The sequence below is a fragment of the Malaclemys terrapin genome, chromosome 3, assembly GCF_027887155.1.
Source record: "Malaclemys terrapin pileata isolate rMalTer1 chromosome 3, rMalTer1.hap1, whole genome shotgun sequence".
In the NCBI taxonomy this organism is placed as follows: domain Eukaryota; kingdom Metazoa; phylum Chordata; order Testudines; family Emydidae; genus Malaclemys; species Malaclemys terrapin.
Window position 1 is genome coordinate 52557858 of NC_071507.1, and position 27621 is coordinate 52585478.

General features: G+C 44.6%; 1 protein-coding gene across 1 annotated transcript in view; it reads left to right on the forward strand.

Moving 5' to 3' along the window:
• Positions 1–27621, forward strand: part of DNAH14 (dynein axonemal heavy chain 14) — a 468480-nt gene that overhangs the window by 282125 nt on the left and 158734 nt on the right. The window contains 7 exon segments of the mRNA XM_054022851.1: positions 793–909; positions 12161–12319; positions 13287–13419; positions 14033–14115; positions 17904–18100; positions 21589–21717; positions 26172–26312. Coding sequence (XP_053878826.1) covers positions 793–909; positions 12161–12319; positions 13287–13419; positions 14033–14115; positions 17904–18100; positions 21589–21717; positions 26172–26312 — 959 coding nt within the window.

Sequence of the window (27621 nt, forward strand, 5' to 3'; positions counted from 1 at the left end):
CTGGCTTGGGATTATGCTAAGGGACTGTTTAATGGTGGTGTAGACATTTGGGCTCAGGCTGCAGCCCAAGCTCTGGAACCATGCCACCTCACAGGGTCCTAGAGCCTGGGATCCAGCCCGAGCCCGAATGTCTACACCATAACTAAATAGCCCCTTGGCCTGAGCCCTGTGAGCATGAATCAGCTGGCATGGGCCAGCCATGGGTTTGTAATTATAGTGTAAACATACCATCAGTGCCCCAGTCTGGTGCCTTTGGTTTGCAAGACTTGCACTATGGGGCTAAAAATAGCAGTGTAGACATTCCCACTTGGGCTGAAGCCCAGGCTGTGAGATCCACCTCCCTTGCCAGATTTCAGAGCTCAGGCTTCAGCCTGAACAAGCATGTCTACACTGCTATTTTAGTCCCATAGCATGAGCCCAAGACAGTAGACAAGGCTCTGAGACTCGCTGCCATGGGGGTTTTTTCAGTGTGGCATACCCTTAGAGATAATCAAAATGTATTTTTGACCTTGCAATGAGTGGTAAGAAGGAAAGATGATTAAAGTTTTTTAAAAATCTAGAAATATATGTACACATATTTCATTTCTTTGAGAAATAAACTATATTGACTACTGTTCAGTTGTTTAGCTTTACATCACCACACTTAGAGGCAGTTGAACAATATGAAATCTCTAAATTTTCTGGGCAGATCCTCAGCTGGTGTAAATTGTCAGAACTCTTTGACATAAAATTCTAATGTGCACCAGCTAAGGATTTGTCTCTCTGCTTCAATATCTGTTTACAACTTCACAGGCATTCAGTTCCCAGCTGGAGACAGGGTTATCTTTGAGTATTTTGTGGATTTACAAACAGGTGACTTTGCACCATGGACAGACTTAGTTCCTACCACTCAGTTTCTAATTCAACAAGGTAAGATTCCTCAGTGAAAATCTTTAGTACTGTATGTCTACTTTATTATCTCTGGGAGGATGTTTTTTTCCCTTTAAATACAGTGCTTACAAAAATGAAAGATTCACACCACTGTTTATCCTCAGAACAAATACAGTATTGTTAGTGATGGTGTAAACTGTCCCCTGGGTGTTCATCGAGCATACCTCAAATTTGACTTGGAGACACCACCTGCATGGATGAGAGGATAGTTCAGTTTTTTGTAATCATCCATTTCTTAATGTCTGTGCTGAGACAGACAACAACATTTTTCTTCAAGTTATGGTCCCTGTATGTATTCACTCAAGGTGTGCATGCGCTTCACATGTCTGAGACCTGAAGATTGTTCACTAGCAGATTCCTTTGGTCTGCGCCTGTGCCCTTCTCCTCCTCATGTTCCAAACCAAGGCTGTAAGGAGTGATGCAGACCAACAACCTCTCTATTTCCTTTCTACCGCCTGTGGTCTGAGGCAGAGCTTGTCTAGTATCCGCAGCTTTAGCTAACATTCTTTATTTTAATGTAAGCAGTTGTAAATAGTTTGGCCTGCTCTTTTATATAAGTTTATTCTAGGGTTAGAGATAGGTTTAGGAGCCAGAGGTCTGGAATATCCCTGCCCTCTCTCTCACTCCCCTGTGCAGAGTACCTAGTATGCCCAAGACCCCAGGATTCAAGATCTGTGTGATCTGCCCCCAGACCTTCCTGGTCAGTGACAACCACTTGACTGCATTGCCTTGGGGAAGCTCACATCCCCTCTGTGTATAATATCTGCTGCTCCTTACCTCACTGAATCCATAAATCCCGTAATTTCAGATTTAGAAGATTCCTGATGGATTGCTCAATGAGGCCTTGATCCAACCCATAAGACCCCCTCTGTATATCAGACGTAAGTGTCAAGTAGTGCCCCTTCGAGCATGGTTGTCTCCAGCTCCAGAACTGCTGAGAGCAAAGTGAAGGAATTTAGCAAACAAAGCCAACATGAATAGGGTACGGGTAAATTCTCTCATAAGAATAAATGTGAGAAATCCCTCTCTAAGTCCTCATCTAAGAAAAGGACTTCTTCCCAGACCCCTTCTGACTCAGGTGATACTCTGTGCCCAGCTACATGTGTGTCAGGCGCTCACAAGGAGCCAAGGGACCAGTTTCTCAGCGCTGAGAACCAAAAATGCCCTGTGAATGTCAACTGCTGAAGGAGTGAAACCATTCTCGGTACCAGTAAGGGAAAGGAGCAAGTGGATGCCTCCTCCACCAATGGTACCAATTTGCAGGGAGGAGGAGTTGTTGATACCAAGAACTGCAATTCACCCAAAACTGGCACCACCAGCACCACCAAGGGTTTGTCCTGTTTGTACCCCAGCAATGAGGTCAGATACACTATCCCAGAGTACCCTACAATCTCTGCAGACTCAGAGTTGCCAGTAGTGTCAGATCTGGTCCTTGCCTACACTATTGGTTCATCATTCAGTAGTGCCATCTACCAGCTGAGCCATAGTAAGGCCACCACCAGTACTGATGGTCCTGCCTGTCCACACAGAAGATTTGTACTCCTCCATTGAATCTGGGGTCAGTGGGAGAGCTTCACGGGTCTTATCAAGGTGGGAAGTCGGCCCCAACAGAGGCTCTAAGATTTAATGGGCACCTTCCCACTCCCACAGGAGAGACTACCCAGTTCCTCGGAGGGACCATTACCTCCCACCATTACCTCTGTGATCCCTCTCAATGGCTTTACTGGAGTTCCTGGGGTCCTTATATGAGACATCCTGAATACAGAAAAAGAGTCAAGGCATATATCCACACATGGGGAAGAATCCCAACCCACTCTGGAACACTCCAAGGAAGAGAGATAATCTGACCGCGGGGTTATCATCATCCTCACCAGGTGTGTAGGTCTCATCAGCCTCACTGTAACCAGCAGACAACTATAGACAATGCCAGGATCTTCTAAGAAAAATCACTCTAGATCCTCATGGAAGAAATACAGGATATCATAAATTACTGGATATCCTCCAGAACTTGGGTCATAGTAAGGTGGCATTGCCAATCTGTGAGGCAATCTTAGAACCAGCCAAAATGGTCTGGCATACTCCAGCCACCTATGCTTCCACTCCAAAAAGAATGGAGAAGAAGTATTTTGTACTGTCTAAAGGGGCATAATACTATTTCTCACACCCTGTTCCAGACTCTTTAGTGGTGCAGCCTGTCACCCAAAAGGAACAAGCAACACCAACACGGATCTGCACTCATAGATAGGGAGACAAACATCTAGACCGCTTTAGGGAAAATAACTTCATTTCTGACACTTTACAGCTCTGCACAGTAATCTACCAGTTTTAATGGCAAAGTATGCTTTTATTAATTATAATAAGGTCTCTAAATTCATCAACTAGCTGCCTCCAGAACACAAACTTCACTTTCAAATAGTCATTGAAGAGGGTATATTGATAGCCAGGTCTGCCTTCCAGGCTTCAGTAGATGCAGCTGATACAGCCTCCTGCTTGGTGGCAACATCTGTAGTCATGAGACAGGCTTTGTGGCTCTGATCCTCTAGATTTCCCAAAAAGTCCAGTTAAGTGTGGTGGATTTGTCCTTCAAAGGAAATTCTCCCCCTGCACCACAGATGAAATGCCCTAAGCCTCAGTCTTAATGACAACAGCAGCCACTTAGCTTTCTGCTTGTAAAAGGGTTATGAGCTTCCTAGAAAACACCAAAGAGTACAGTACAGTAAGCAGAACATTCCCCCTTTTTTCTCCTTCCAGGCCCAATCTCCCACTGAATAAGCCTTTGACAGCACTGTCAAGAGCTGTAAAAGAGTCCTCCTGCTAAATCTACCTGTATCGGATTCCCATACCCTCAGTGACAGCCACCTTATCCTCGCCATGGCACCATAAAACATCAGACAAATGGGTTCTGGAAACCATCACCACTAGTTATATAATAAAGTTCCTGTCCATTCCCCCTTTAAAACCATCTCCCTCATCCCTCTCTAGGGACTCCTCTCACAAGAGATGCTCAGACAGGGAGTAGATTCTCTGCTCCATCTGGAAGCCACAAAGCCAGTACCATCCCAACACAAGGGGAAAGAATCTTACTCAAGTTATTTCCTTATTCCCAAGAAGAAGGAGGCTGGAGGCCCATACTAGATTTCAAACAGTTTAATGTCTTCATCCTTCACCTGAGATTCAGAATGATCACTCTGGCCTCTATAATCCTCTCACTAAACTAGAGTAATTGGTTTACAGCTCTCAATTTAAAGGATGCTTATTTTCACATAGATATTCACCCCGCACACAGGAAATTCCTGTGATTTACCATCAATACCAATACAGAGTGCTCCCCTTCCACCTCTTGACAGCTCACCAAGTCTTCACAAAGGACTTGTCGGTAGTGGCAGCGTAGCTGTGTCATCAGGACATATCAATGTTCCTGTACCTAGAAGACTGACTGGTTGTGAGAAAGTCATGCCAGGAAGTACAAGTGGCAACTCTGTCCCTTATCTGACCCCTACAATTATAGGAGTGAAAGCAGAAAAGTAAAAAGTAAAAGCAGAAAAGTTCACGTTAGCTCCCACATAGACTATAGACTTTATTGGAGTGACCTTGGATTCAAATGTGGCCAAAGCATACCTACCTCAGTACCAGTTCCATGCTATGAAGGACCTCATCTCTCAACTTTGATTGAGCCCTCAGATGACCGTACGATCCTGTCTTGTCCTCATAGGCCACATGGCCTCATTATATATGTGACTCCCTTTGCGAGACTTTGTCTGTGATGTCTACATACGTGGTTGCAGACAATCTATTTGCCAAGCAAGCACAATCTGGAGAAGTTGTTCTTGGTTCTCCACAGGCTTTTGACAGCACTCACCTGGGCGGGAAAACCTGAAGATAATGTGCATAGTGCTTCTCTTCATCATCCACCACCCACAAAAAGGTTAATTATGGACTCCTCCCTACTAGGTTGCACAAAGTGCCTGAAGCTTGCAATGTTTTTATCCATCCATCCAGACACTGCATGTTTAGGTTATGTTGAACAATGTGGCAAACTGTTTATTATATCAACAAACATGAAGGAGCAAGATCCACCCTTCTTTACATAAAGGCTGTCAATATATGGAATTGGTGCATCTGCCTCTAGGCAGTTCACCTTCTAGAGATGCAGAGCACTCTGGCAGACAGCCTCAGCAGACATTTCTCCAAAGACAATAAGTGGGAAGTATGCAACTCAGCTGTTTGGAGCATTATTCCATGGGGACTCCTACCAGAATCTTTCTTCTGATGCTGAAACCTACTCCAATACGTCACCTCTATTCTCGTCCTGTCAGCATTAATGAATTCCCCCCATTCAAACATTTAGCCTCATGTTACTTCACTCATCTACCTATGAAAGTTGCTTTTCTGGTTGCAATCACCTCAGCCAGAAGAGTAGGTGAGCAGAGTCCCTTATGGTGAACCCTCCCTGTACGGTGTTTCATAAGGATAAGGTTTCCTTCAGATAACATTCTAAATTCATTCCAAAAGTAATCTTAGGATTCCATCTGAACCAGGTCATACACTTATCCATCTTCTCTCAGAAGCTCATCATTGTGGTATCTCAGATCAGAATTTCTGATTCTGCTCCTACTTTCACTTGCATGGAACCTGTAGACCCAGCTTCCCCAACATGGTGACATGATTACCAGTATTGATATTGTTTAAGATCAGACACACTGACATCCATAGCAAGGGATTTCTTTCAAGGGCTAATTCATAGCAAGACACCAAATGGCCAGTCAAGCAGAGAATTGAAAGAATATGAGGCACATTCGCTTGTCACTTACATGTATCCTTGAACAGCTGGGCCAACTACATTTCTCACAGGAAGAGCAGAAGGAAGCATAGCAGGCTTCAAGCTCAGCTGCTGCTATTTCTCCCTCCCAGTTTGTGAAGAGCAGCCCCTGCTCCTCTCTCCTTCTCCTTACCCCCAAAAGTAACCATCAGCTCTTGAGCAGCTCAGCTCCCTCCCTTAGAGGAGGCACAGCCGAGGACCTTTTGGGTGGTAGCAGCAATGGACCCCTGCAGAGATGTAGAGCCCAGTGTAAATTAATTCAGTAGCAGGAAGAGGGCAGCATTAACTGAATTGTATTGGGAAGGAGGAATGGAAAGAATGTGTTCAGTATGGAGGCAGCATGCGCAGAAAACAACATAATTTCTGAGTTCTTCCTCGAGTGATTGCTCCTGTGTATTCCACAGTAGGTGTGCGTGCTCACCACGTGCACCGGTGCCGGAAGTTTTCTTAGCAGTACCCGTAGGAAGGGAGCACCGCTGCAACCCCTGGAGTGGCGCCTCTATATCGCGCTATAAGGGGAGCTGCACACTCCCCCCACCCTCAGTTCCTTCTTGCCACCAGTGAAGGCAGTCGGAACTTTGTGCTCCAGCTTTGCTGTAGCTCTTCTAGTAGCCTTAGTAGTACTCCGCTTCTCCAATAGTTGGATAACTTCTTAGTTAGTAGCCTGGTGCGGGGCATGCCCCATGCCCCAGACTTCAAGTCGTGCGACTCTTGTCACAGTTCTGTGCCAAGAAGTGACCCGCATACTCAGTGTCTTTGCTGCTTGGGCGAGACTCATGTAATCGATCGCTGTAAAATCTGTAGGTCGTTCAAGCCTCGCACTAAACATGAGAGAGATATCCGGCTCCGGGCCCTGCTAATGGAATCTGTATTAGCCCCGGCACAGGTGTGCCAGTCGGACTTGGCACCGGGTACCGTGTCCTCGGTGCGGAGCGAGGCACCCTCCACCAGCCGGCTCCGCTCACCCGCTAAGAAGCAAGGGAAGACTCAGCAGCGCCGACAAAAGGACAGGGGTGAGGCTGAACCCGAGTTGGGCAGCCCACGATCCCCCTCGGGACCCAGACCTCCGACTCGTGCTGAGTGGAGTAGCCCAGTCCCATCCGCACATGCCACTCCCGTGGTGAGAATACCGTCGACGCCGGAGGCTGCACAGGCCGCGCGTGACATCCTCTCCCTTCCGGTGCCGGGTGCGCTGCTCGAGGGAAGCCGCTGTTGGGAGCATACCAGCCCTCCCCGGCAAGAAATAGCCCACGCTCCGAGGACTGTGCGCTGCCCTGTTCAACGAGGTCCTCACATAGCTCACATCAGCCCTCCACCCCACTCAGACTGGCTGACTCGCTCGCACGGGAGTCTCTACGGTCCTCCACTCCCCACCGGGAGCACAGGCACCGAGACAAGCGGTGTCGACACTCCTCTTCGAATCGGCACTACAGGAGCAGATCCCGATGCCATTGTTATAGACGCTCGGGCTCGAGTGCCCACTCCACCAGACACTATGGTCGGAACTCCCCTCAAGTGTTACCGGCATCGAAGAGTCGTAGCTACAATCGCCGGGGTGACTATGAGAGCAGCACTTCGGTTGAGTACCGCTCCTCGTCATCGTTGAGGTCCAGATCTCGGGGTCGGCACCGGCATGACCGTAGACACTCCCGCCGCTCCTACGGCACCGTGCGGTCAACGGTGGCCTCGGCGCCCGGCCCTGAGCCGCACCAGCCCCCAAGAGCAGCCTGCACCGCTCGGCACCCAAGACGGTCAGTGGCAAGGGGCCCGTGGCAGGGCCAATGGTATCAGTGGGGACCGTGGACGCAATTGTCTGCCCAGGCGAGACCCCGCTCAGTAGCCGGAGTGTCCCAGGCCCATTCTGTGTCCGCCTCGACAGAGTCAAAAGTCGATGGGCACTGAACCAGCGGCACTGGGCCCAGACTCGATCTTGGGAGTCAAATCACTGGCACCTCCCAACGCCCTGGGAGCCGGACCAGCCCCACTCACTGGCACTGGAGGAGACCATAATGACCCCTCCATCTATTATACAAGAGGATTTTAAAGCTCATCAGGAGCTCCTCAAAAGGGTAGCCTCGAATCTCCAACTCCAGGCTGAGGAGATGGAGGAGCCGTCGGACACCCTTTTCAATGTGCTGTCCTCCTCGGCACCGGGCCGTGTGGCCCTACCTCTCCACCAAAGGGTAGCCAACATATTAACTGCCCTGTGGCAGACCCCAGCTTCCTTGGTGCCCATCTCCAAGAAAGCGGAGAGAAAGTACTTTGTTCAGCTAAGGGACATGAGTACCAGCACCCAACTCTTTGGTGGTGGAGTCAGTCAACCATTGGGAACGCCACGGTCAGCCTGCACCCACCCCCAAGGACAAAGACACCAGGAGACTTGATTCTTTTGGCAGGAAGGTTTATTCTTCCATGAGCTTTCAACTTAGGGTGGCCAACCACCAAGCCCTGTTGAGCCACTATGATTTTAATTTGTGGGGGTCTCTACCGAAGTTCGAGCCTCTTCTCCCAGAGCGGGACAAAAAGGAGTTCAAGGCTGTGGTTGAAGAAGGAGCAGCAGCGGCGAAAGCAGCCCTCCAGGCTGCCTCGGATGCGGCCGACACGGCAGCCCGTTCTATGGCCTCGGCCATATCCATGCGACGGGCGTCGTGGCTTCTCCTGTCTGGTCTGTCTGCAGATTCCCAGTCTCTGATGCAGGACCTTCCCTTCGATGGAAAAGTGTTGTTTGCGAACCAAACCGATGTTCGCCTGCATGGGATGAAAGACTCCCGTACCACCCTGCAAACTCTGGGCCTATATGTTCCGCCAGCGAAGGACAAACCTAGGCCGCAGACCTCCGCTCCTTCCGCTAGGGGCAGATATGAACTCCCTCCTAAGCAACCGAGGGAGCAGAGACGCAGGTCTCAGCGTCAGTCCCGCTCGGCCCCGCAACCAGGCTCCTCGAAGGGCAAGAGGCAGGGGAAGAGGCGGTTTTGACTCTTTGTGGGGGGCCACCGGGCCTGTTGCCACGGACGCCCTCCAATTAATAAAGTTTGTGTTCTGCAACCATTTATCTGCATTCCGAGTGCAGTGGTCCTGTATAACATCGGACCAGTGGGTCCTCAGCACGATTTCCAGGGGCTACATGTTGAAGTTTGCCTCACCCTCCCCCTCCACCACCTCTTGCCCCGGGAGGACCTCGGGGACCCGGAACATGCTCCCCTTCTAAACCAAGAGATGGCACGCCTCCTCGACCTGGGTGCGGTGGAGACGGTACTGGTAGAATTTCAGTGCAAGGGGTTTTACTCCCAGTATTTCCTGATCCCAAAGGCGAAAAGCAGGCTCTGGCCCATCCTGGACCTGCGGAAGCTCAACAGATTTATGGTCCGTTACAAGTTCCACATGGTATCCCTGACCTCCATCATCCCCTCCTTGGACCCGGGGGATTGGTTTGCGTCCCTGGACCTCCAGGATGCGTATTTCCACATCCATATTTTCGAGAGTCACAGGCGCTTCATCCGCTTCCTGGTAGGGTGGGACCATTACCAGTTTGCGGTCCTCCCTTTTGGTCTTTCCATGGCCCCCAGGGTTTTTACCAAATGCATGGCAGTGGTGGCAGCCCACCTCCGGAGGAATGGACTGCAAATTTTCCCTTACCTGGACGATTGGCTCTTCAAGGGCAACTCCCGGTCCCAGGTACAGGCCCAGATGCAATTCCTGCTGTCCACATGCACAGGTCTGGGCCTAGTGGTGAACAAGGCCAAGTCCACGTTAGTACCGGTTCAGCGCATACACTTCATAGAGGCTCTGCTAGACTACCTAGAGGGCACAGCCTCTCTTCCCTGGGACAGGTTCGAGACACTCAAAAGTCTCATAGTCTCGGTCACGGCCTTCCTCGTGACGACGGCCTTCCCCTGTGACGAAGGCAAGAGTGTGCCTTCAAATCCTAGGTCACATGGCAGCATGCACGTCCATGGTGCGACATGCCAGACTCAGAATGAGGCCCCTCCGACTCTGGTTGGCCTTCCAGTATTCCCAGTCCCGGGACAGCCTGGACAAGGTGGTCACGATGCCACCCAACGTTTTGGCCGCTCTGCAATGGTGGTCTCTCCCGAGCAATATGCTAAACGGGATCCCCTTCCGGGAACTCCCTCCCTCTCTAGACCTGGTGTCGGATGCCTTGGACCTGGGCTGGGGAGCCGACATAGGGGACATTCAAACCCAAGGTAGATGGTCAATCTTGGAATTGTCTCTGCACAAGGTCAGGGAACTCAGGGCAGTATGCCTGATGTGCATAGCGTTCGGTTTGCACCTTCGCTGGAAGGCGGTCAGAGCCCTCACGGACAACACGACCGTGATGTATTACATCAACAGGCAGGGGTGCATGCGTTCCTTGGCCCTGTGCCGGGAAGCCCCGGACCTATGGGAGTTTTGCATAGCCCTCAATATCTCCCTACGGGCCTTTCACCTACCTGGTGCACGCAATGTGCGAGCCCATCACCTCAGCAGGACGTTTTCCCATCAATACGAATGGTCACTCCACTGGGAGGTCACCTCTTCTGAGTGTGGGGAGCTCCTGGGTCGACCTCTTTGCTACTGCCAGAACCAACGCTGCCCCAAGTTCTGCTCCAGGGCAGGGGCAGAAAGGGGGGCGATCTCGGACGCATTCCTCCTCCGGTGGTCAGGCCAACTGTTCTATGCCTTTCCACCGTTTCCACGGATAGGGAAGGTCCTGCAGAAAGTAAAGGCAGACAGGTCGAGAGTTATCCTCATAGCCCCGGATTGGGCCCGCCAGCATTGGTACGGGACCCTTCTGCAACTGTAGCGGCCCCCCTGTGGAGGCTGCCGCTCCACGCGGATCTCCTCTCCCAGGAGAGGGGATGCCTTCTCCATCCCAACCTGGCTGCGCTTCACTTGATAGCGTGGTTGCTCCATGGTTAAACGAGGAGGATGGAAGGTGGTCGGAGGATGTCAGACAAATTCTGCTGGAGAGCAGAAAGCCATCTACACAACGGATCTATCTTGCCAAATGGTTTAGGTTTTCTAGGTAGGCAGGAGAGCGGGGCGCCTCCGCGTCATCCGCATCCCTCCAACTTATTCTAGATTACCTCCTGTCCCTTAGGACCCAAGGTCTAGCTCTGGCCTCCGTCAGGGTACATTTAGCGGCCATTTCAGCCTTTCACCCTCCGGTGCAGAGTCACTTGTTTTTTTCCCCATGAGATGACCTCCCGCTTTTTAAAGGGACTAGACCGTACATTTCCTTATGCCAGGGCCCCGGTCCTGCAATGGGATCTGAACCGTGTGCTATCCCGCCTCACGGGTCCTCCCTTTGAGCCCTTGGCCACATGTTCCTGGTCCCATGTATCCTGGAAAGTGTCATTCTTGGTGGCTATCACCTCAGCCCATCGGGTCTCAGAGCTTAGGGCCTTGACCTCGGAACCCCCGTATACGGTCTTCCATAGGGATAAAGTCCAGCTTCGCCCACACCCTGCCTTTCTCCCCAAGGTGGTCTCCGCCTTCCATATAGATCAGGACATTTTCTTACTGGTACTCTGTCCTAAGTCCCATTCCTCCAACGAGGAATGCCGCCTACACACGCTAGACGTATGTAGGGCACTGGCCTTTTACCTGGACCGAACCAGGCCATTCAGGAAATCCTCGCAACTGTTCGTTGCGTCAGCTGAGCGTATGAGAGGGCAACCAGTCTCCACCCAGCGCCTTTCCCGCTGGATCACCTCGTGCATATGCACGTGTTACGACTTGGCAGGGGTTCCCCTGCCGCCTATCGTAAAGGCGCATTCTACGAGAGCGCAGGCCTCGTCAGCCGCCTATGTAGCCCACATCCCTATCCAGAACATATGTAGGGCTGCCACGTGGTCCTCTGTCCACACTTTTTCCTCGCACTATGCGATTGTCTCCCAAGCACGGGATGACGCCAGGTTTGGTAGGGTGGTACTCCATCCTGCTAACCTTTAAACTCCTACCCACCTCCATCAGATATAGCTTGGAGTCACCTACTGTGGAATACACAGGAACAATCACTCGAATAAGAAAGGACAGTTACCTGTTTCGTAACTGGCATTCTTCAAGATGTGTTGTTTCTGTCTATTCCACATCCCACTGTCCTTCCCCTCTGTCAGAGTTGTCTGGCAAGAAGGAACCGAGGGTGGGGGGAGTGCGCAGCTCCCCTTATAGCGCGATGTAGAGGCGCCACTCCAGGGGTCGCAGCGGTGCTCCCCTCCTACGGGTACTGCTAAGGGAAAAACTTCCAGCACCGGTGAACATGGCGAGCACGCACACCTACTGTAGAATAGACAGGAGCAACACATCTCGAAGAACGCCAGTTACGGAACAGGTAACTGTCCTTTCCTTAATCAATACAAAGATTAAAAAATCAGAAATTAAAAGTAAACAATCTATTTTTTTATTCAGAGACTACATCATTTTCTGATTCCCTGAGATCTGGGAGTAATAAAGATGTGAACCCTGGAAGAAGAGATACTCTAAAGCTTATACCCAATATGGAAACAATTTGCTATTCTTTTCTAACAAGCCTTCTTTTAATGAATAAACATCCAGTACTTATCACAGGTAACAAACTCTTAACTTCTTAAAACAAAGAAAATACTGTAGTCTGTTAAATAAATTATTCACATCCAAATAGATTTTAAACAAAATACAGACATAGGAATTCCTATCCATTTACTCCCTTTAGCCTAGTTTGCTTTGTTTGATATGTTTTATTTAATACTTTATTAACCCCTTCTCCACATAGGAAAAGCTGAAAATAGTATAAGTTGACACCTAATATATAGCATATGCATAATAAAGGACTGATAGTATCCGAATCTTCCAGTATCCGATTCTGTCACACTTACTCATGTCGAGTAGTACCTTACTCCACAAAATACCCTGTTAGAATCAGTGGGACTACTCACAAAAGGTATTACTCAATGTCAGTGATGGTGACAGAATCTGTCCCACAGAAAGGTGATGGGATTTAAGCCTTTCTCAACAAAAAGCATTTAGCAAAATGGTGGATGAATAGCAACCATGAATAGAATGTTCAAACAGCTTTTGATGAATTGACTTCCAGAAAAACTGTGAGGATGAGCCCTAAACTCACTCCTGAATCTGCAGTATCTACTGTTGCTTTCCCAGCTCCTTTTTCCCCATGTGTAGGGATAGTATATAATCTAAAGCTACACTTGAATGTAATCTTTGACTTTCAGGTCTTAAGTTGTCCGTTAAGTGAGAGCTGAAAACAGACATAGCTTGGGTAGGAGTACTCTCATGCACAGAATGAAAACATTCCAACTTGAACATCGCAGCTCCCCTGTGGCAGCATTTTCTAAAACATAATATTCTTATCAGTTTTTCTCGTTTGTATATTTAAGAAAATACTGAAAGGTATAAAACAAGCAGTGATTTAACATGTGCAATAGCAGTAATAGTGTGCAGATTATGAATTCATGTTTTGGCACACAGTTTTGCCATGCCTATTAATGAAAATTTGAGCTTAAGTGTCTCCATTCTCTGTGTCTTTGGGTTTTTTTAGGCGACTCTGGTATTGGGAAGACTGCCATGATTCAAAATATGCTTGAAAGACTTCAGAAACAAGGGGGATTCTTTGTAAAATCCAGAACAATTTTAGGAGATGTCGTCTTACATAATGAAATTAAAAAAGCAAGGTTGTAGATGGCTTTCCAGTTTTACATTTTCCATCAGTATTTAATATCATAGGAAGTAATAGTCAAACTTTCCTTAGGATTGATAATGAATAAATAATAGACATGAATTATAGCATTGTGGTAAGTTATACTATACTTATAGTGCTGTTGAGGCAGCATTTTTATTTTAAACCCCCATTTTCAAGTGCTTTAACTTTCTGGAAAAAAGTAATATTTTAGCCAAAATAACTTATGCTTGTTCTTAGCTCAAAGATGAATTTGTTTGAGTTTTGTGAAATTCCATTAGTTTACATTTTTAAAAAACCCTGTTTTTCATGTAATGAGAAATTTTCCAGATTTTGTATATGGCCAGATTGAAAAACGTGTTAAAATTTAAATTAAACTCTTTTTAAAAAGTAATAATAGTCTTCACTGAGAGCAAACTATTTTCAATACCAAAAGGAGAAGTACCTGAAAAATGTTGATATAGTTCTCACAATGGCACTTTGAATAACAGTGTATAAATTCTCATCCTGAAGAAAAACGTTTTATTTCATTACTCTGTATTATTTCTTCATGGCACTTAAGTTACAAAAATCAATTGTGTTTTTCCTACTCGTGTCTTCCTGATCAGCATGTTAAAGAATTCCAGTTACTTAACATTTGATATGCCCCAAGATGCTCAGAAGAGAGTGTGGCCCTCAACTGGAGACTTGGGTATGTGATGACATTCATTTTTAAAAGGTTTTAGGACCAATTTTATTGGAATAATTTTGCATCTCTAATTAAACTTTGGAGCAAAATGTTGGGGGCAGTTAATTACACCAACATCTGAACCCAGTTAATTGTCTAACCATTTGAACTGTGGGTGCAAACTGTACCTGCAGAAAAAGAGGTTGAGCTGAAGTCTGTCTGATAATCTGACCTTCACAACTAAAAATGACTGAAAAATTGTATTAATTCGTAGCAAGCTCTATCCTAGTACTGTACTTTTATTATAAATATAAACATTTGAATATTTATGTGACATAGGTAGCAGAACTGAGAATACAGGCATCAAAATTAGCTCAAGAAATCAAACCATGATAAGCTTCTACATGAGTGACACCAAAATAAACCAAGCTTTTCATCACTATTTTATTTCAATTTGATTGGAGGGACAAAGCTTGTAAACTGTGTGTGTGGTTGTTACATTTTATGGGTGTGAAAATCTGTTTGAAAAATGCAAGTAGACTTCAGCAAAGTCTTTTTTGGATTTTGCATCTAAGTGCATCTATAAAGATATTTCTGATCACTTATATAAAATTTCCAAGAAATATACAGCACAAAAATGTATTTATTTAAAATTTATCTAAGTATGCAGTAGTACAGTGGATCCCAAACTTGTTCCGCCGCTTGTGCAGGGAAAGCCCCTGGTGGGCCGGGCCGGTTTGTTTACCTGCCGCATCCGCAGGTTCAGCCAATTGCAGCTCCCAGTAGGGTGACCAGACAGCAAATGTGAAAAATCGGGAGGGGGGTGGGGGGTAATAGGAGCCTATATAAGAAAAAGACCCAAAAATTGGGACTGTCCCTCTCAAATCGGGACATCTGATCACCCTAGCTCACAGTGGCTGCGGTTCGCTGCTCCAGGCCAATGGGAGCTGCGGGAAGCGGCGCAGGCCGAGGGACGTGCTGGCCGCCACTTCCTGCAGCTCCCATTGGCCTGGAGTGGCGAACCACGGCCACTGGGAGCTGCGATCGGCCGAACCTGCGGACACTGCAGGTAAACAAACCGGCCTGGCCCGCCAGGGGCTTTCCCTGCACAAGCGGCGGAACAAGTTTGGGAACCACTGCTATAGTAGATTCACCCGCAGGGATGAAATAAAGACCACAATCACTCAGTCACGCAAAAGCCAGGTTAAATAGATCAGCCATGCACCATCTGAGCTGAAAGTCAATGAGCTTACTTTCTTTAGTACTAACAGAGGAAGTAAAATCTAGCACTGAGATTCCTAACTCTAGTCCAGGGGTGGGCAAACTACGTGGGATTGCCAACCCCGTGGCGCTGCAGGGCTAAGGCAGGCACCCTGTGTGCCCTGGCCCCGCGTCGCCCACAGAAGCGGCCAGCACCATGTCCCTGCGGCCCCTGTCGGGGGGGCAGAGGGCTCCACACACTGCCCTCACCTGCAGGTACCTCCCCTGAAGCTTCCATTGGTCGCTTCTGGGGGCGACGCGGGGCCAGGGCAGACAGGGAGCCTGCCTTAGCTCTGCTGTGTGCTGCTGCCACCCCAGAGCTGCTCAAGGTAAGTGGCGCCAGCCCGGAGCCCGCACCCCGAATCCCTTCCCTGAGCCCTGTCGTACACCCACACTCCTCCTGCACCCCAACCCCCTGGCCTGAGCCCCCGCTGCACCCCTCCTGCCGCACTCCTCCTGCACCCCAACCCCTTGCCCTGAGCCCCCTCTTGCACCCTAACCCCTGCCCTGAGCCCTGTCGTACACCCCACACTCCTCCTGCACCTGAACCCCTTGCCCTGAGCCCCTTCCTGCACACCACACCCCTTCTCACACCCTGCACGCTAACCCCCTGCCCCAGTCCTACATTCATAGCCCTGCATTCAATTTCCCCACCCAGATGTGGCCCTTGGGCCAAAAAGTTTGCTCACCCCTGCTCTAGTCCCTTAGATATTCAAATATATACGGGGAATCACAGTGAGAGCATGCTGGTTGATCTCAGGTGTCTTGACAGAGCACAGGGAGATAGCTAAGAAATAAATCTTATAGGGAATTATACATCTTAAATTGCACCTAGAAGTGAACAAGAACTTAGTGCAGTGTTTGGACAGTTTGTGTGGTATTTTTCTTGTGCCATACTCTCCTAAGCACTGCTGCACTAGGTGTAACTTCCAAAGTTCATGTAGTGCACTGGTTGCCCCTTTTTTTTTTTTTTTTTTTTTTTTGAGATGTCAAGCTGCATGTCATCTCAATACTGATTACACTAAGGTGTAAACTTCTCCACTATCTCTTCCTATGACTTCACATAAATGTTGAACAGAAGGGATGACAGAAAATAATCTCCGCGCCATTTCCAGAAGTGTCCGGCACATCCCTGCAGCCCCTCGGGGTGGGGGAGGCAAGGGATCTCCGCGTGCTGTCCCTGCCCTGAGCACCGACTGCGCAGCTCCCATTGACCCAAACTCCTATGGAGAGCCCACACCCTGAACCCCCTCTTGTACCCAAACTTCCTCTCAGAGCCAGCATCTCCTTCTGCAATCCTACCCCACTAGGGTTGCCAACTTTCTAATAGCACAAAACTGAACACCCTAGCCCCACCTCCCCACCCCTGCCCCGCTCCTTCCCCAAGGGTCTGGCCCCACTCACTACATTCCCTGTCCCTCGGCGGGGGGACAAGAGGCTCCGTGCACTGCTCTCGCCTGTAGGAACTGCCCCTCCAGCTCCCATTGGCTGGAAACTGGCCAATGGGAGTGTGGAGGCAGTGCTCAGGGCAGGGGCAACGCGCGGAGGCCCATGCCCCCCGCACCTAGGAGCCAGACCTGCTGGCCGCTTCTGGGGTGCAGTGCAGTGCCAGGAAAGGTAGGGACTAGCCTGTCTTAGCGCCACAGGACTGCCGACCTCACCTTTAATGGTTTTCAACCGGAACACCTGGTCGAAAAGGGACTCTGACGGCTCCAGTCAGCACTGCCAAACTGACCTTTAATGGCTAGGTCAACAGTGCTGACTGGAGGCGCCAGGGTCCCTTTTTGACCGGGTGTTCCACTTGAAAACCACACACCTGGTCACCCTATGCCCCAGCCTGGTGAAAGTGAGTGAGGGTGAGGAATGAAGTGAGTGGGGAGTGGGAAGAGGTGGGGTGGGGCTTTGGGGGAACGGGTGGAGTGGGGGTGGGGCCTGTGGCTGAGTGGGAGGGCTTGGGGGTCCCCGAAACATTTAAAATCAAAATGAGGTCCTCGGGTTGCTGAAGTTTGGGAACCACAGTCATGAGTAATTCTGGTGGAGAATTAGCTGGTTTGTTGGTCTTCTTCCACCGTTAAGAATTTTTAAAAACTTTTTTAATGTAATCTCTACATTTGGAAAATCAGTTTTTGAATAAATAATTTATATATTTTACACAGTAGCTTAGCAGTAAACTTCCTTTATCTTTTTCAGGAGAAGAAAACATTTTTAACTTATGTTTTAAATATGCTTTTTTAAGATACACAGGCAAAGAGATGCTTTGAATTAAAAACTATAAAATTACTGTTAAATCGTAGAAGCACATTTGAATTGTACCAAAATCCAAACAGTGTTCCACTCTATCATGCTTAAAAATGCTGGCAATGCTTAAAATACCACACTAATATGAAGACAATATGCACTTTGACTTGACTTATATTTTTGGTAGTGATATGAAAAGAAAATATTTGCTGTAATAACAGTATGCAATATTAATAGCATCTTAGAATGGTGAGGAGAGTAGATCCACTGTTGATCAGATATCATTCTGACCCTTAATTTTGTATATGACACAGATTTGAAGTCAACAAAGGGGCCATATTCTGCAAGTGAAACTGGTGACATTGCTCCATCATCTGAAAGAATCAAGGGTGTTATAGTTTCCACAATACAGTGTGGTGCCCACACGAGTGCTGCCCAAATACAGGCAAGGGTTCGTCAGAAATTAATATTAAAAAGTAAAGATACTCTTGGTGCACCAAAATCCAAACAGGTAAAACAGTGTTCTACTCTACCAATGCTTAAAAATGCCAACAGAGCTTAAAATAAACACTAAAAAGATTGACAGAACTATTTGATTTATTTCAAAAGTGTGTCTGTCTAACTCCTGTTAAATACTGTTGTAGCCATGTTGGTCTCTCTCACTAATAGAAGTTGGTCCAATAAAAGACATTACCTCATCCCCCTTGTCTCTCTAATGCGTGTATTAGGCTGTTTGGATTATTGTTTTTATCTGTTACTGTTGTGCTTCTTTTCAATTACTAGTGTAGTATTTCATATGTAATGGCAGGAATTCGGAGATAAGGTATTCTTAATAAGTAATGTATTGGTAACCTTATTTATTCAATCCCATTCATTTATGAATGTTATAGTAGCTACAAAAATAAATACAAAGCTTCCAAGATGTTTCAGCCAGCTAGCCAGCCTACTCAATTAGCTGACTATGCCAATGAATCTTTCACAATGAGCTGTCGCTGTTTCCATTGCTGGCCACCACCCTGGCCTCCCCTCTGGACACTATCCACAAATCTAATACATTACAATAACTGTTTTAAAAATCCAAATAGGAACTAACAAAATACATAGTATGTTGTATTTTCTCCTCCTCGCATGTTCTTCCATAGCTGTGAAACCTCTCATTGTTTGTAAAGTCAAATGTAATTTGCCTGGCCCTGTGCAGTTGTGGAAGAAGGAGTGACTTCCTTTCCCAGATCTGCTTCCTGCAGGTTTTATTGTGGCAAGGGATGATCTCACTCAATATGACTATTTATTGAAACAGCTAGGCCTGGAACTGAAAAGGGAAGAGGCAGTTCTTGACTTAGGCCTAAGTGGAGCACAGGATTGGTCCAAGGGGTGAATATAGCTAAACCACTAGGTAATAGCAACCATAATGTAACTAAATTTAACATCTTTGGGAGGGATATCAAAGAAACCAGCACAAATAGCATTTAACTTCAAAAAAGGGGAACTCCACAGGCGGCTAGTTAAATTGAAATTAAAAGGAACAGTTACAAGAGTGAAATGCCTGCAAGCTTCATGGAAATTTAAAAAAAAAAAACAGAGGCTTTAAACCCCAGATTTAAAAAAAAAAAAAAAAAAAGAAGACCGAAAAATGTCACCAGGGCTAAACCGAGTAAAAGAGGCAGTTAGAGACAAAAAGATATCTTTTAAAAATTGGAAGTTAAATCTTACTGAGGAAAATAGAAAGGAGCATAAACTCTGGCAAGTCAAGTATAAAAGTATAGTTAGGCAGGCCAAAAAAGAATTTGAAGAACAACTAGCAAAAGACACAAAAATAAAAGCAATTTTATTTAAATGAATCAGGAGCAGGAAGCCTGCCAAAGCCTGTCAGTGGAGCTACTGGACAATTGAGGTGCTAAAGGAGAACTCAGAGACCAGGCTGTTGTGGAGAATCTAAATTAATTCTTTGTATTGGTTTTCACTACAAAGAATATGAAGAGATTCCCATACCCAAGCCATTCTTTTTAGGTGACAAATCTAAGGAACTGTCCCAGATTGGGGTGTCAGTAGAGGAAGTTTTGGAACAAATTAATAAATCAAACAGCAATAAGTCACCACGACCACATGGTATTCAAGAGTTCTGAAGGAAGTCACATACGAAATTGCAGGACAACTAACTGTGGTCTGTAACCTATCACTTAAATCACCCTCTGTACCAGATGACTAATGGATAACTAATGTAGCACTTTTTTTTTTAAAAGGCTCCAGAGGCGCGTCTAGCAATTACAGGCCCGTAAACCCAACTTCAGTCCCAGGCAAATTGGTTGAAACTATAGTAAAGGACAGAATTATCAGACACACAGATGAACACAATGTGTTGGGGAAGAGTCAACACAGCTTTTATAAAGCGAAATCATGCCTCACCAATATATTAGAATTCTTGGAGGGGGTCAACAAACATGTGGAAAAGGGTGATCCAGCAGATATAATATACTTGGACTTTCAGAAAGCCTTTGACAAGGTCTTTCACCAAAGGCTCTTAAGCAAAATAAGCAGTTATGGGATAAGAGGGAAGGTCCTCTCATGGATCAATAACTGGTTAAAAGATAGGAAACAAAGGGTAGGAATAAATGGTCAGTTTTCACAGTGGAGAGGTAAATAATGAGGTCTCCCAAGGGTATAGACTGGGACAACTGCTGTTCAACATATTCTGAAGTGACCTGGAAAAAGAGGTAAACAGTAAGGTGGCAAAGTTTGCAGACAAGACAAAATTACTCAAGATAGTTAAGTCCAGAGCTGACTGCAAAGAGTTACAAAGGGAGTTACAAAATGGCAGATGAAATTCAATGTTGATAAATGCAAAGTAATGCACATTGGAAAACAGAATCTCAACTATACATACACAATTATGGGGTCTTAATTAGTTGTTACCACTCAAGGAAGATATCCTGGAGTCATTGTGGATATTTCTTTGAAAACATCTGTTCAATGTCAAAAAAGCTAACAGAATGTTAGGAACCATTAGGAAAGGAATAGATAATAAGACAGAATATATCATAATGCCACTATATAAATTCATGGTACACCCACACCTTGAACACTGCGTGCAGGTCTGGTCACCCCATCTCAAAAAAGATATATTAGAGTTGGAGCAGGGACATAGAAGGTCAACAAAAATGATTAGGGATATGGAACAACTTCCATATGAGGCGAGATTAAAAAGACTGGAACTGTTCATCTTAGAAAAGAGATGACTGAAGGGAGATATGATAGAGGTCTATAAAATCATGAATGATGTAGAGAAAGTGAATAAGAAAGTCTTATTTACCTTGTCACATAACACAAGAACCAGGGATCGCCCATTTAAATCAATAGGCAGCAGGTTTATAACAAACGTAAGGAAATACTTCACACAACACAAAGTCAACCTGTGGAACTCGTTGCCAGGGGATGTTGTGAAGGTCAAAAGTAAAACTGGGTTAAAAGAATTAGATAAATTCATGGGTGACAGGTCCATCAATGGCTATTAGGCAGATCATCTGGGATGAAATCCCATGCTTTGGGTGCCCCTAAACCTCTGACAGTCAGAAGCTGGGACTGGGATAGATCACTTGATAAATTGCCCTTTTCTATTCATTCCTTCTGAAACATCTGGCACTGTCCACTGTCAAAAGACAGGATACTGTGCTAGATGGACCATTGATCTGACACAGTATGATCATTCTTATGCTTTCTATGTTTCTTAATATTAAAGCATTCTCATTGTTTCCATTTGGATGAGATATAACAGCTTCCTGTACCTTGCAGTTTACATCTGAGCTGCTCATATAATGACATATACTAGGTCATTTGTGCAAGTACACTAATTAATGTGTGTTTTAGATAAAAAAAACAATGTAGATGGTTCATAATTATGTGCCTAAAACACAGTCACTTCATGTTAATACTCTATAATAATAAGTAAAGCTAAGTTTAACAAAACTCAGATATGGTTTCTAATGTGGTTATATTTATTCACAGGTGATAATGTTTATTGATGATCTGAATATGCCAATACCAGAGGAGTATGGTGCCCAGCCGCCACTTGAAACAATCAGACAGTTTTTAGATTTAGGAGGTTTTTATGACACTAAGCAACTTGCATGGAAGGTACAGTATGGATTTCTGATTTTTTAATCAGTTCTAATTAATCTTCTGCAAAGAGCAAGTTAAGTTAAATCTAAGGGCTACTAACCATTTCATATTAATATTATGATAATATTATGCTTACTGATAACAATGGTAAATGAAATAACCAATCATTCATTTTCTGATATAGCTGTAAAACTAATCTGAAAAGTTTTCAAAATAAATCACTTTAAACATGTAGAGTGTGTATCTTCTAAAAATGAAACCTACATCTATCTCTGAGTTGTGAATATGTATTAAGGTTATAACAACCAACAAGAATGCACTTTTATGTAGAAATCCATGATTACATTGAGTCTTCCTGACTAGTGATTTAAATCATATTTTTTTATGTTAAAATCCAACACAAACAGTTATGTAGGCCCAAGTGACTGTTAAAACTTTGGTTTCCACTTGAGCATTCTGCTGCTTGGTTTCTGTGAGACTTCTTGATATAAATGCAACAGGTCTCTGGTCTCCTGCTGGCTGCTTTATTGGGAAGGCTGCTACTAAACCATATGAAGATGCATCTGCTACTACTGTTGTTGGATAGTTTACTGAGTATTGTGCAAAAAGAGATGGAGATCTCAGTAGTTCTTTTATTTTATTAAATGTATTTTGTTTTGTGCTCTTCCAGATCCACATATTGCAACCATTAAGGAGAACTCTTAAGGATTTGGTTAGATGAACTAAATTTGAATTTCCCAAAATGATTTGTCATGCCCAGGAATCTTCTCACAGCAGAAATATTGTTGGGTTCAAATGAGGCAAGCAATGCCTTCAATTTGTCTTAATCCTGCTGAATTTCCTGTTTGCTAAATATGTGTCCTACAAATCTTACCTGCTCTTTTCCACATTAACATTTCTTGCTTAGAGTGAGGCCAGCTTGTTGGAAGCACCTCAAAACTGCATGTAATCACTCATTGTGTTCATTTTTATCTCTGCCATATACCAAGACATCATGTGCATGGCAAAGGACAACAGGCAAACTTGACACAATCTTAGAGATTCTTTTCTGGAAATGTTCTAGTGCTGAAGCTATGCCAAATGGAAACTGATTGAAACAGTACCTTCCAAACAGGGTGATGAATGAAGTTAATGGTGTAGATTCTTTAGCAAGGGGGATGTGCCAGATGTGCTGTAGCATCTAACTTTGAGATTCTCTTTCATTCTTCTTTGACTTTCTGTAGCAAGGGTATAGGGATGAGGCATGGTACTGTGAGACCAAAGGGATTCGTTGATGACATCAATTTTATTTTGTACTCCCCGACAGCTTTCCTTGTGAAGATGTGTGGAGACATTTCATGTGTAGTTTGCTTTTTGCATTAAAGCATTCCAGTTTCTCTAATTGGTGTAGCCTTTCCATTGCTGGCAACCGTAGTAGGGCCAGTTTGTACACACACACACATGAGATTTGCATACATATTTGTGCAGGTTCAGAATTGGCATCTTCTCTAGGTAGCTCAGCCCGCTCACCAGATACGGGAATCCCATTCACCAGATGTGAGTTTATTTCTGAATTGGGAGAGCACAATATTTTGAGAGACCAGTTGTTTGTCCATGATAACAGCTTTTCCTCCAACAAGCCTCCTTCCCCTTTCCTAAGTTTGAAACTTGGTTATTCTCAATGCCTAGCCACCAGCATCATTCTTGCATCTCTTTGTCTCCTCTTATCTCAAGGAAGAAACCAAAGAAACTCACCTCCTCCAGCCTCAATCAACTTGTCCATCTCATGCTTCTTCTGTCTCCGCCTCCCCTGCCCACTACAGTTTTACCCACTCAGGGCTTTCTTCATTCCTAGCACATAGGGAGTGAATTCAATATCTCCCATCCCCTTCTCTCCCTGCTCCTCCAGTGCTCGCTCTCTCTCTGAAACGGGTTGGAAGTAGGAGCAGCCTCCACACTAAAACATTTCTCAGGAGAGAAGAACCGACCCAAAAGGTGAAGGGGAGAGTATTGAGTGGTATGAGGAGGCAAAAAATTGATTCTTTCATGGGTTGGGGGCACATATAGACATGGAATCTTATTAACAGCAAGACATTTGACTTCACTGGGCTATGGGATTTTTACCTGAGTTATGTGTTTTTATAGGAATATTGCAAGACGGATATATATTTTTCCTTGTTTAGAATTTCTCTCACCTTTCTGCTTCTTTTCCCGACATACTCATGTTTGTTTTTCAGTCGTCCTATTCTCTGTGTCTTTCTTCACCATTTTTCATTAGACTTTTTTATCTCTGTCCCTCTTTGCGTCTTTTTTCACACTCCTAAGCAGACCACATACATTTAAATTCAAATCAGACTTTGAAATCCATGTTGTTTCTGTGGATTCTGAATTAGGTAAAAAGTTTTCTTAGTCCTAAAAGTACCCAAACAAAATAAGATCTCTTCAGTGATAGTTTTGACTGAATGTTTCCAATTTATTATTTAATCTGCAGGTTATACATCTTAAGTTCGTCAAATTACTCACCTGTCATTGATAAACCAGAGAAAGAGAACTCAATATGTGTGTATGTATGTATGTGTGTGTATACACACACACAAATATATATATATAGGCTGTCAAGCAATTAAAAAAAATTAATTTTGATTAATTGTGCTGTTAAACAATAATCAAATACCATTTATATAAATATTTTTGATGTTTTCCACATTTTCAAATATATTTATTTCAATTACAACACGGAATACAAAGTGTACAGTGCTCACTTTATATTTTTATTATAAATATTTGCACTGTAAAAATAAAATATATACTATTTTTCAATTCACTTAATACAAGTACTGTAGTGCAATCTCTTTATCATGAAAGTTGAACTTATAAATGTAGAGTTATGTACAAAAAATAATTGCATTCAAAAATAAAATAATGTAAAACTTTAAAACCTACAAGTCCACTCAGTCCTATTTCTTATTCAACCAATCGCTCAGACAAACAAGTTTGTTTACATTTGCAGGAGATAATGCTGCCTGCTTCTTATTTACACTGTCATCTGAAAGTGAGAACAGATGTTCGCATAGCACTGTTGTAGCCAGTGTTGCAAGATATTTACGTGCCAGATGCGCTAAAGATTCATACTTCCCTTCAGTTTCAGCCACCATTCCAGAGGACATATGTCTATGCTGATGATGGGTTCTGCTCGATAACGATCCAAAGCAGTGCAGACCAACGCATGCTCATTTTCATCATCTGAATCAGATGCCACCAGCAGAAGGTTCATTTTCTCTTTTGGTGGTTCAGGTTCTGTAGTTTCCGCATCAGAGTGTTGCTCTTTTAAGACTTCTGAAAGCATGCTCCATACCCTGTCCCTCTCAGATTTTGGAAGGCACTTCAGATCCTTATATCAGGGGTCTCTGCTGTAGCTATCTTTAGAAATCTCACATTGGTACCTTCTTTGCGTTTTGTCAAATCCGCAGTGAAAGTGTTCTTAAAATGAACAACATGCTGGGTCATCATCCGAGACTGCTGTAACATGAAATATATGGCAGAATGCGGGTAAAACAGAGAGCAGGAGACATACAATTCTCCCCCAAGTTGTTCAGTCACAAATGTAATTAACGCATTATTTTTTTAACGAGCGTCATCAGCATGGAAGCATGTCCTCTGGAATGGTGGCCAAAGCATCAAGGAGTGTACGAATGTTTAGCATATCTGGCACAAAAACACCTTGCAATGCCAGCTACAAAAGTGCCATGTGAACATCTGTTCTCTCTTTCAGGTGACATTGTAAATAAGAAGTGGGCAGCATTATCTCCTGTAAATGTAAACAAACTTGTTTATCTTAGCGATTGGCTGAACAAGAAGTAGGACTGAGTGGACTTGTAGTCTCTAAAGTTTTACATTGTTTTGTTTTTGAGTGCAGTTATGTTACAAAAAAAAATCTACATTTGTAAGTTGCACTTTCACAATAAAGAGATTATATTATGGTACTTGTTTGAGGTGAATTGAAAAGTACTATTTCTTTTATAATTTGTACAGTGCAAATATTTGTAATAAAAATAATACAAAATGAGCACTGTACATTTTGTATTCTGTGTGGTAATTTAAATCAATATATTTAAAAATGTAGAAAAACATCCAAAATATTTAATACATTTCAATTGGTATTCTATTGTTAACAGTGCGATTAATTGCGATTAATTTTTTTGAGTTAATCACGTGAGTTAACTGTGATTAATCAACAGCCCTAATTATATATATATAAAAATAGTAGCTCCGAATAACTCTTTCCTGCTATCGTTGCTCAAGTCGCTGGATTTATATATTTATATTGGGGATTAATTTTGCTCATTTTCTAACTACATTTACATTTGGAGCAAAATGGAGACCTTGAAGTGGAAATCCGTGCAATAGCATAGGAGCTCTAAAATGTATTTTGTTTTGAAATGCTGATTCAGTTGCTGCCTTTCAGTTTTCTCCCACTCTGTTTCTTACAGAATATCCAGGATGTCTCACTGGTTGCAGACTGTGCCCCTCCAAGTGGTGGAAGAAATGAGATTAGCCCACGTCTTCTCACACACTTTTGTCTGTTGGTTCTGCCTCAACCTTCCTTACAATCCTTACAACGTATTTTCCAGGTAATAGATCAGCTAGTTTGGGGGAAATTATATCAGCAAATGGAAGTTCTAAAAGAATGAATAGCCAACAAATTTCACTTAAAATACCTCAAACCATTTTTTTCACACTAATCAGAAAATTTTATGTAGTATTGTATAAGCAAAGAGGTGGCTTTAGGCATCTAAGGGCTTGTCTATACTTACGCGCTGGTTCGGCGGCAGGCAATCGAACTTCTGGGTTCGATTTATCGCGTCCAGACAAGACGCGATAAATCGAACCCAGAAGTGCTCCCCGTCGACTCCGGTAATCCTGCTCGGCGCGAGGAGTACGCGGAGTCGACGGGGGAGCCTGCCTGCCGCGTCTGGACCACGGTAAATTCGAACTAAGGTACGTCGACTTCAGCTACGTTATTTACGTAGCTGAAGTTGCATATCTTAGTTCAAATTGGGGGTTAGTGTAGACCAGGCCTAAGAAATCCTCATTTGTGTGGGAGTTCAAGCCAGGTATGTCCCAAACATCGATTTTATTTCACTACTTAGGAAACACTTAAAGTTTTATGATCTTGAGTTCTTGAAATAATGTTTAAATAAAGAATTCCTGGTTCTTATGAGAATTCACAGTTGTGAGATTTTGATTAATTTAACCCTTAAAGTACTGAGGAAGATTTTTAGTTTATATGAATAAATTGCATTTGAGGAAAAATAAGAGATTAAGCTCATCCTCAGTTTTTCATCTTTCCTTCTTCCTCCTCTCCTGCCAAACAAGTGCACCAAAGTCTCCTATCAACTGCTGTACCCTTTTTTCTCCTGATAAGCATCTTGCTGCCAGCTGTTGTTGAGGCTGGGAAATGGAAGCAGTAAAGTGTGTGTCACGTGAAAAAAATAAGCCAAGGATTGAGGAGGGTTTCCTATCATTAGAGCAGGAATCTTCACCCAACTTCTTCCATTTCTCAGCTGCTTGGACACCTTTTCTGATCATTGGAATATTACCATTTCTGCCCATCTGCTCACAATCCTCCTTCAAATAGTGCCCTTTGTCTACCAGTCCCCAGTAGTTGTCTAAGGATTAAGATGCACATACTGTATATTTCTGGGTAGGAAACACCTGTGATAAGGTAGAAAGGCACTCTATAAGTCCCAGTGTTTGAGGGGTTAATGCAGACCCCTTCCTGTAACATGGGTAATCAAAGGTGGGATATATAAAGTTAGAGAGGAAGTGACTGTGGTGGTGACTACCTAGGAGAAGGGTGTGAAAGAAGCTGGAAACATCTCTGACAAGCAGTGAGGTTCGTTGTTCTGAATGGATTATTTTTGTTTTTATTTATTTGTA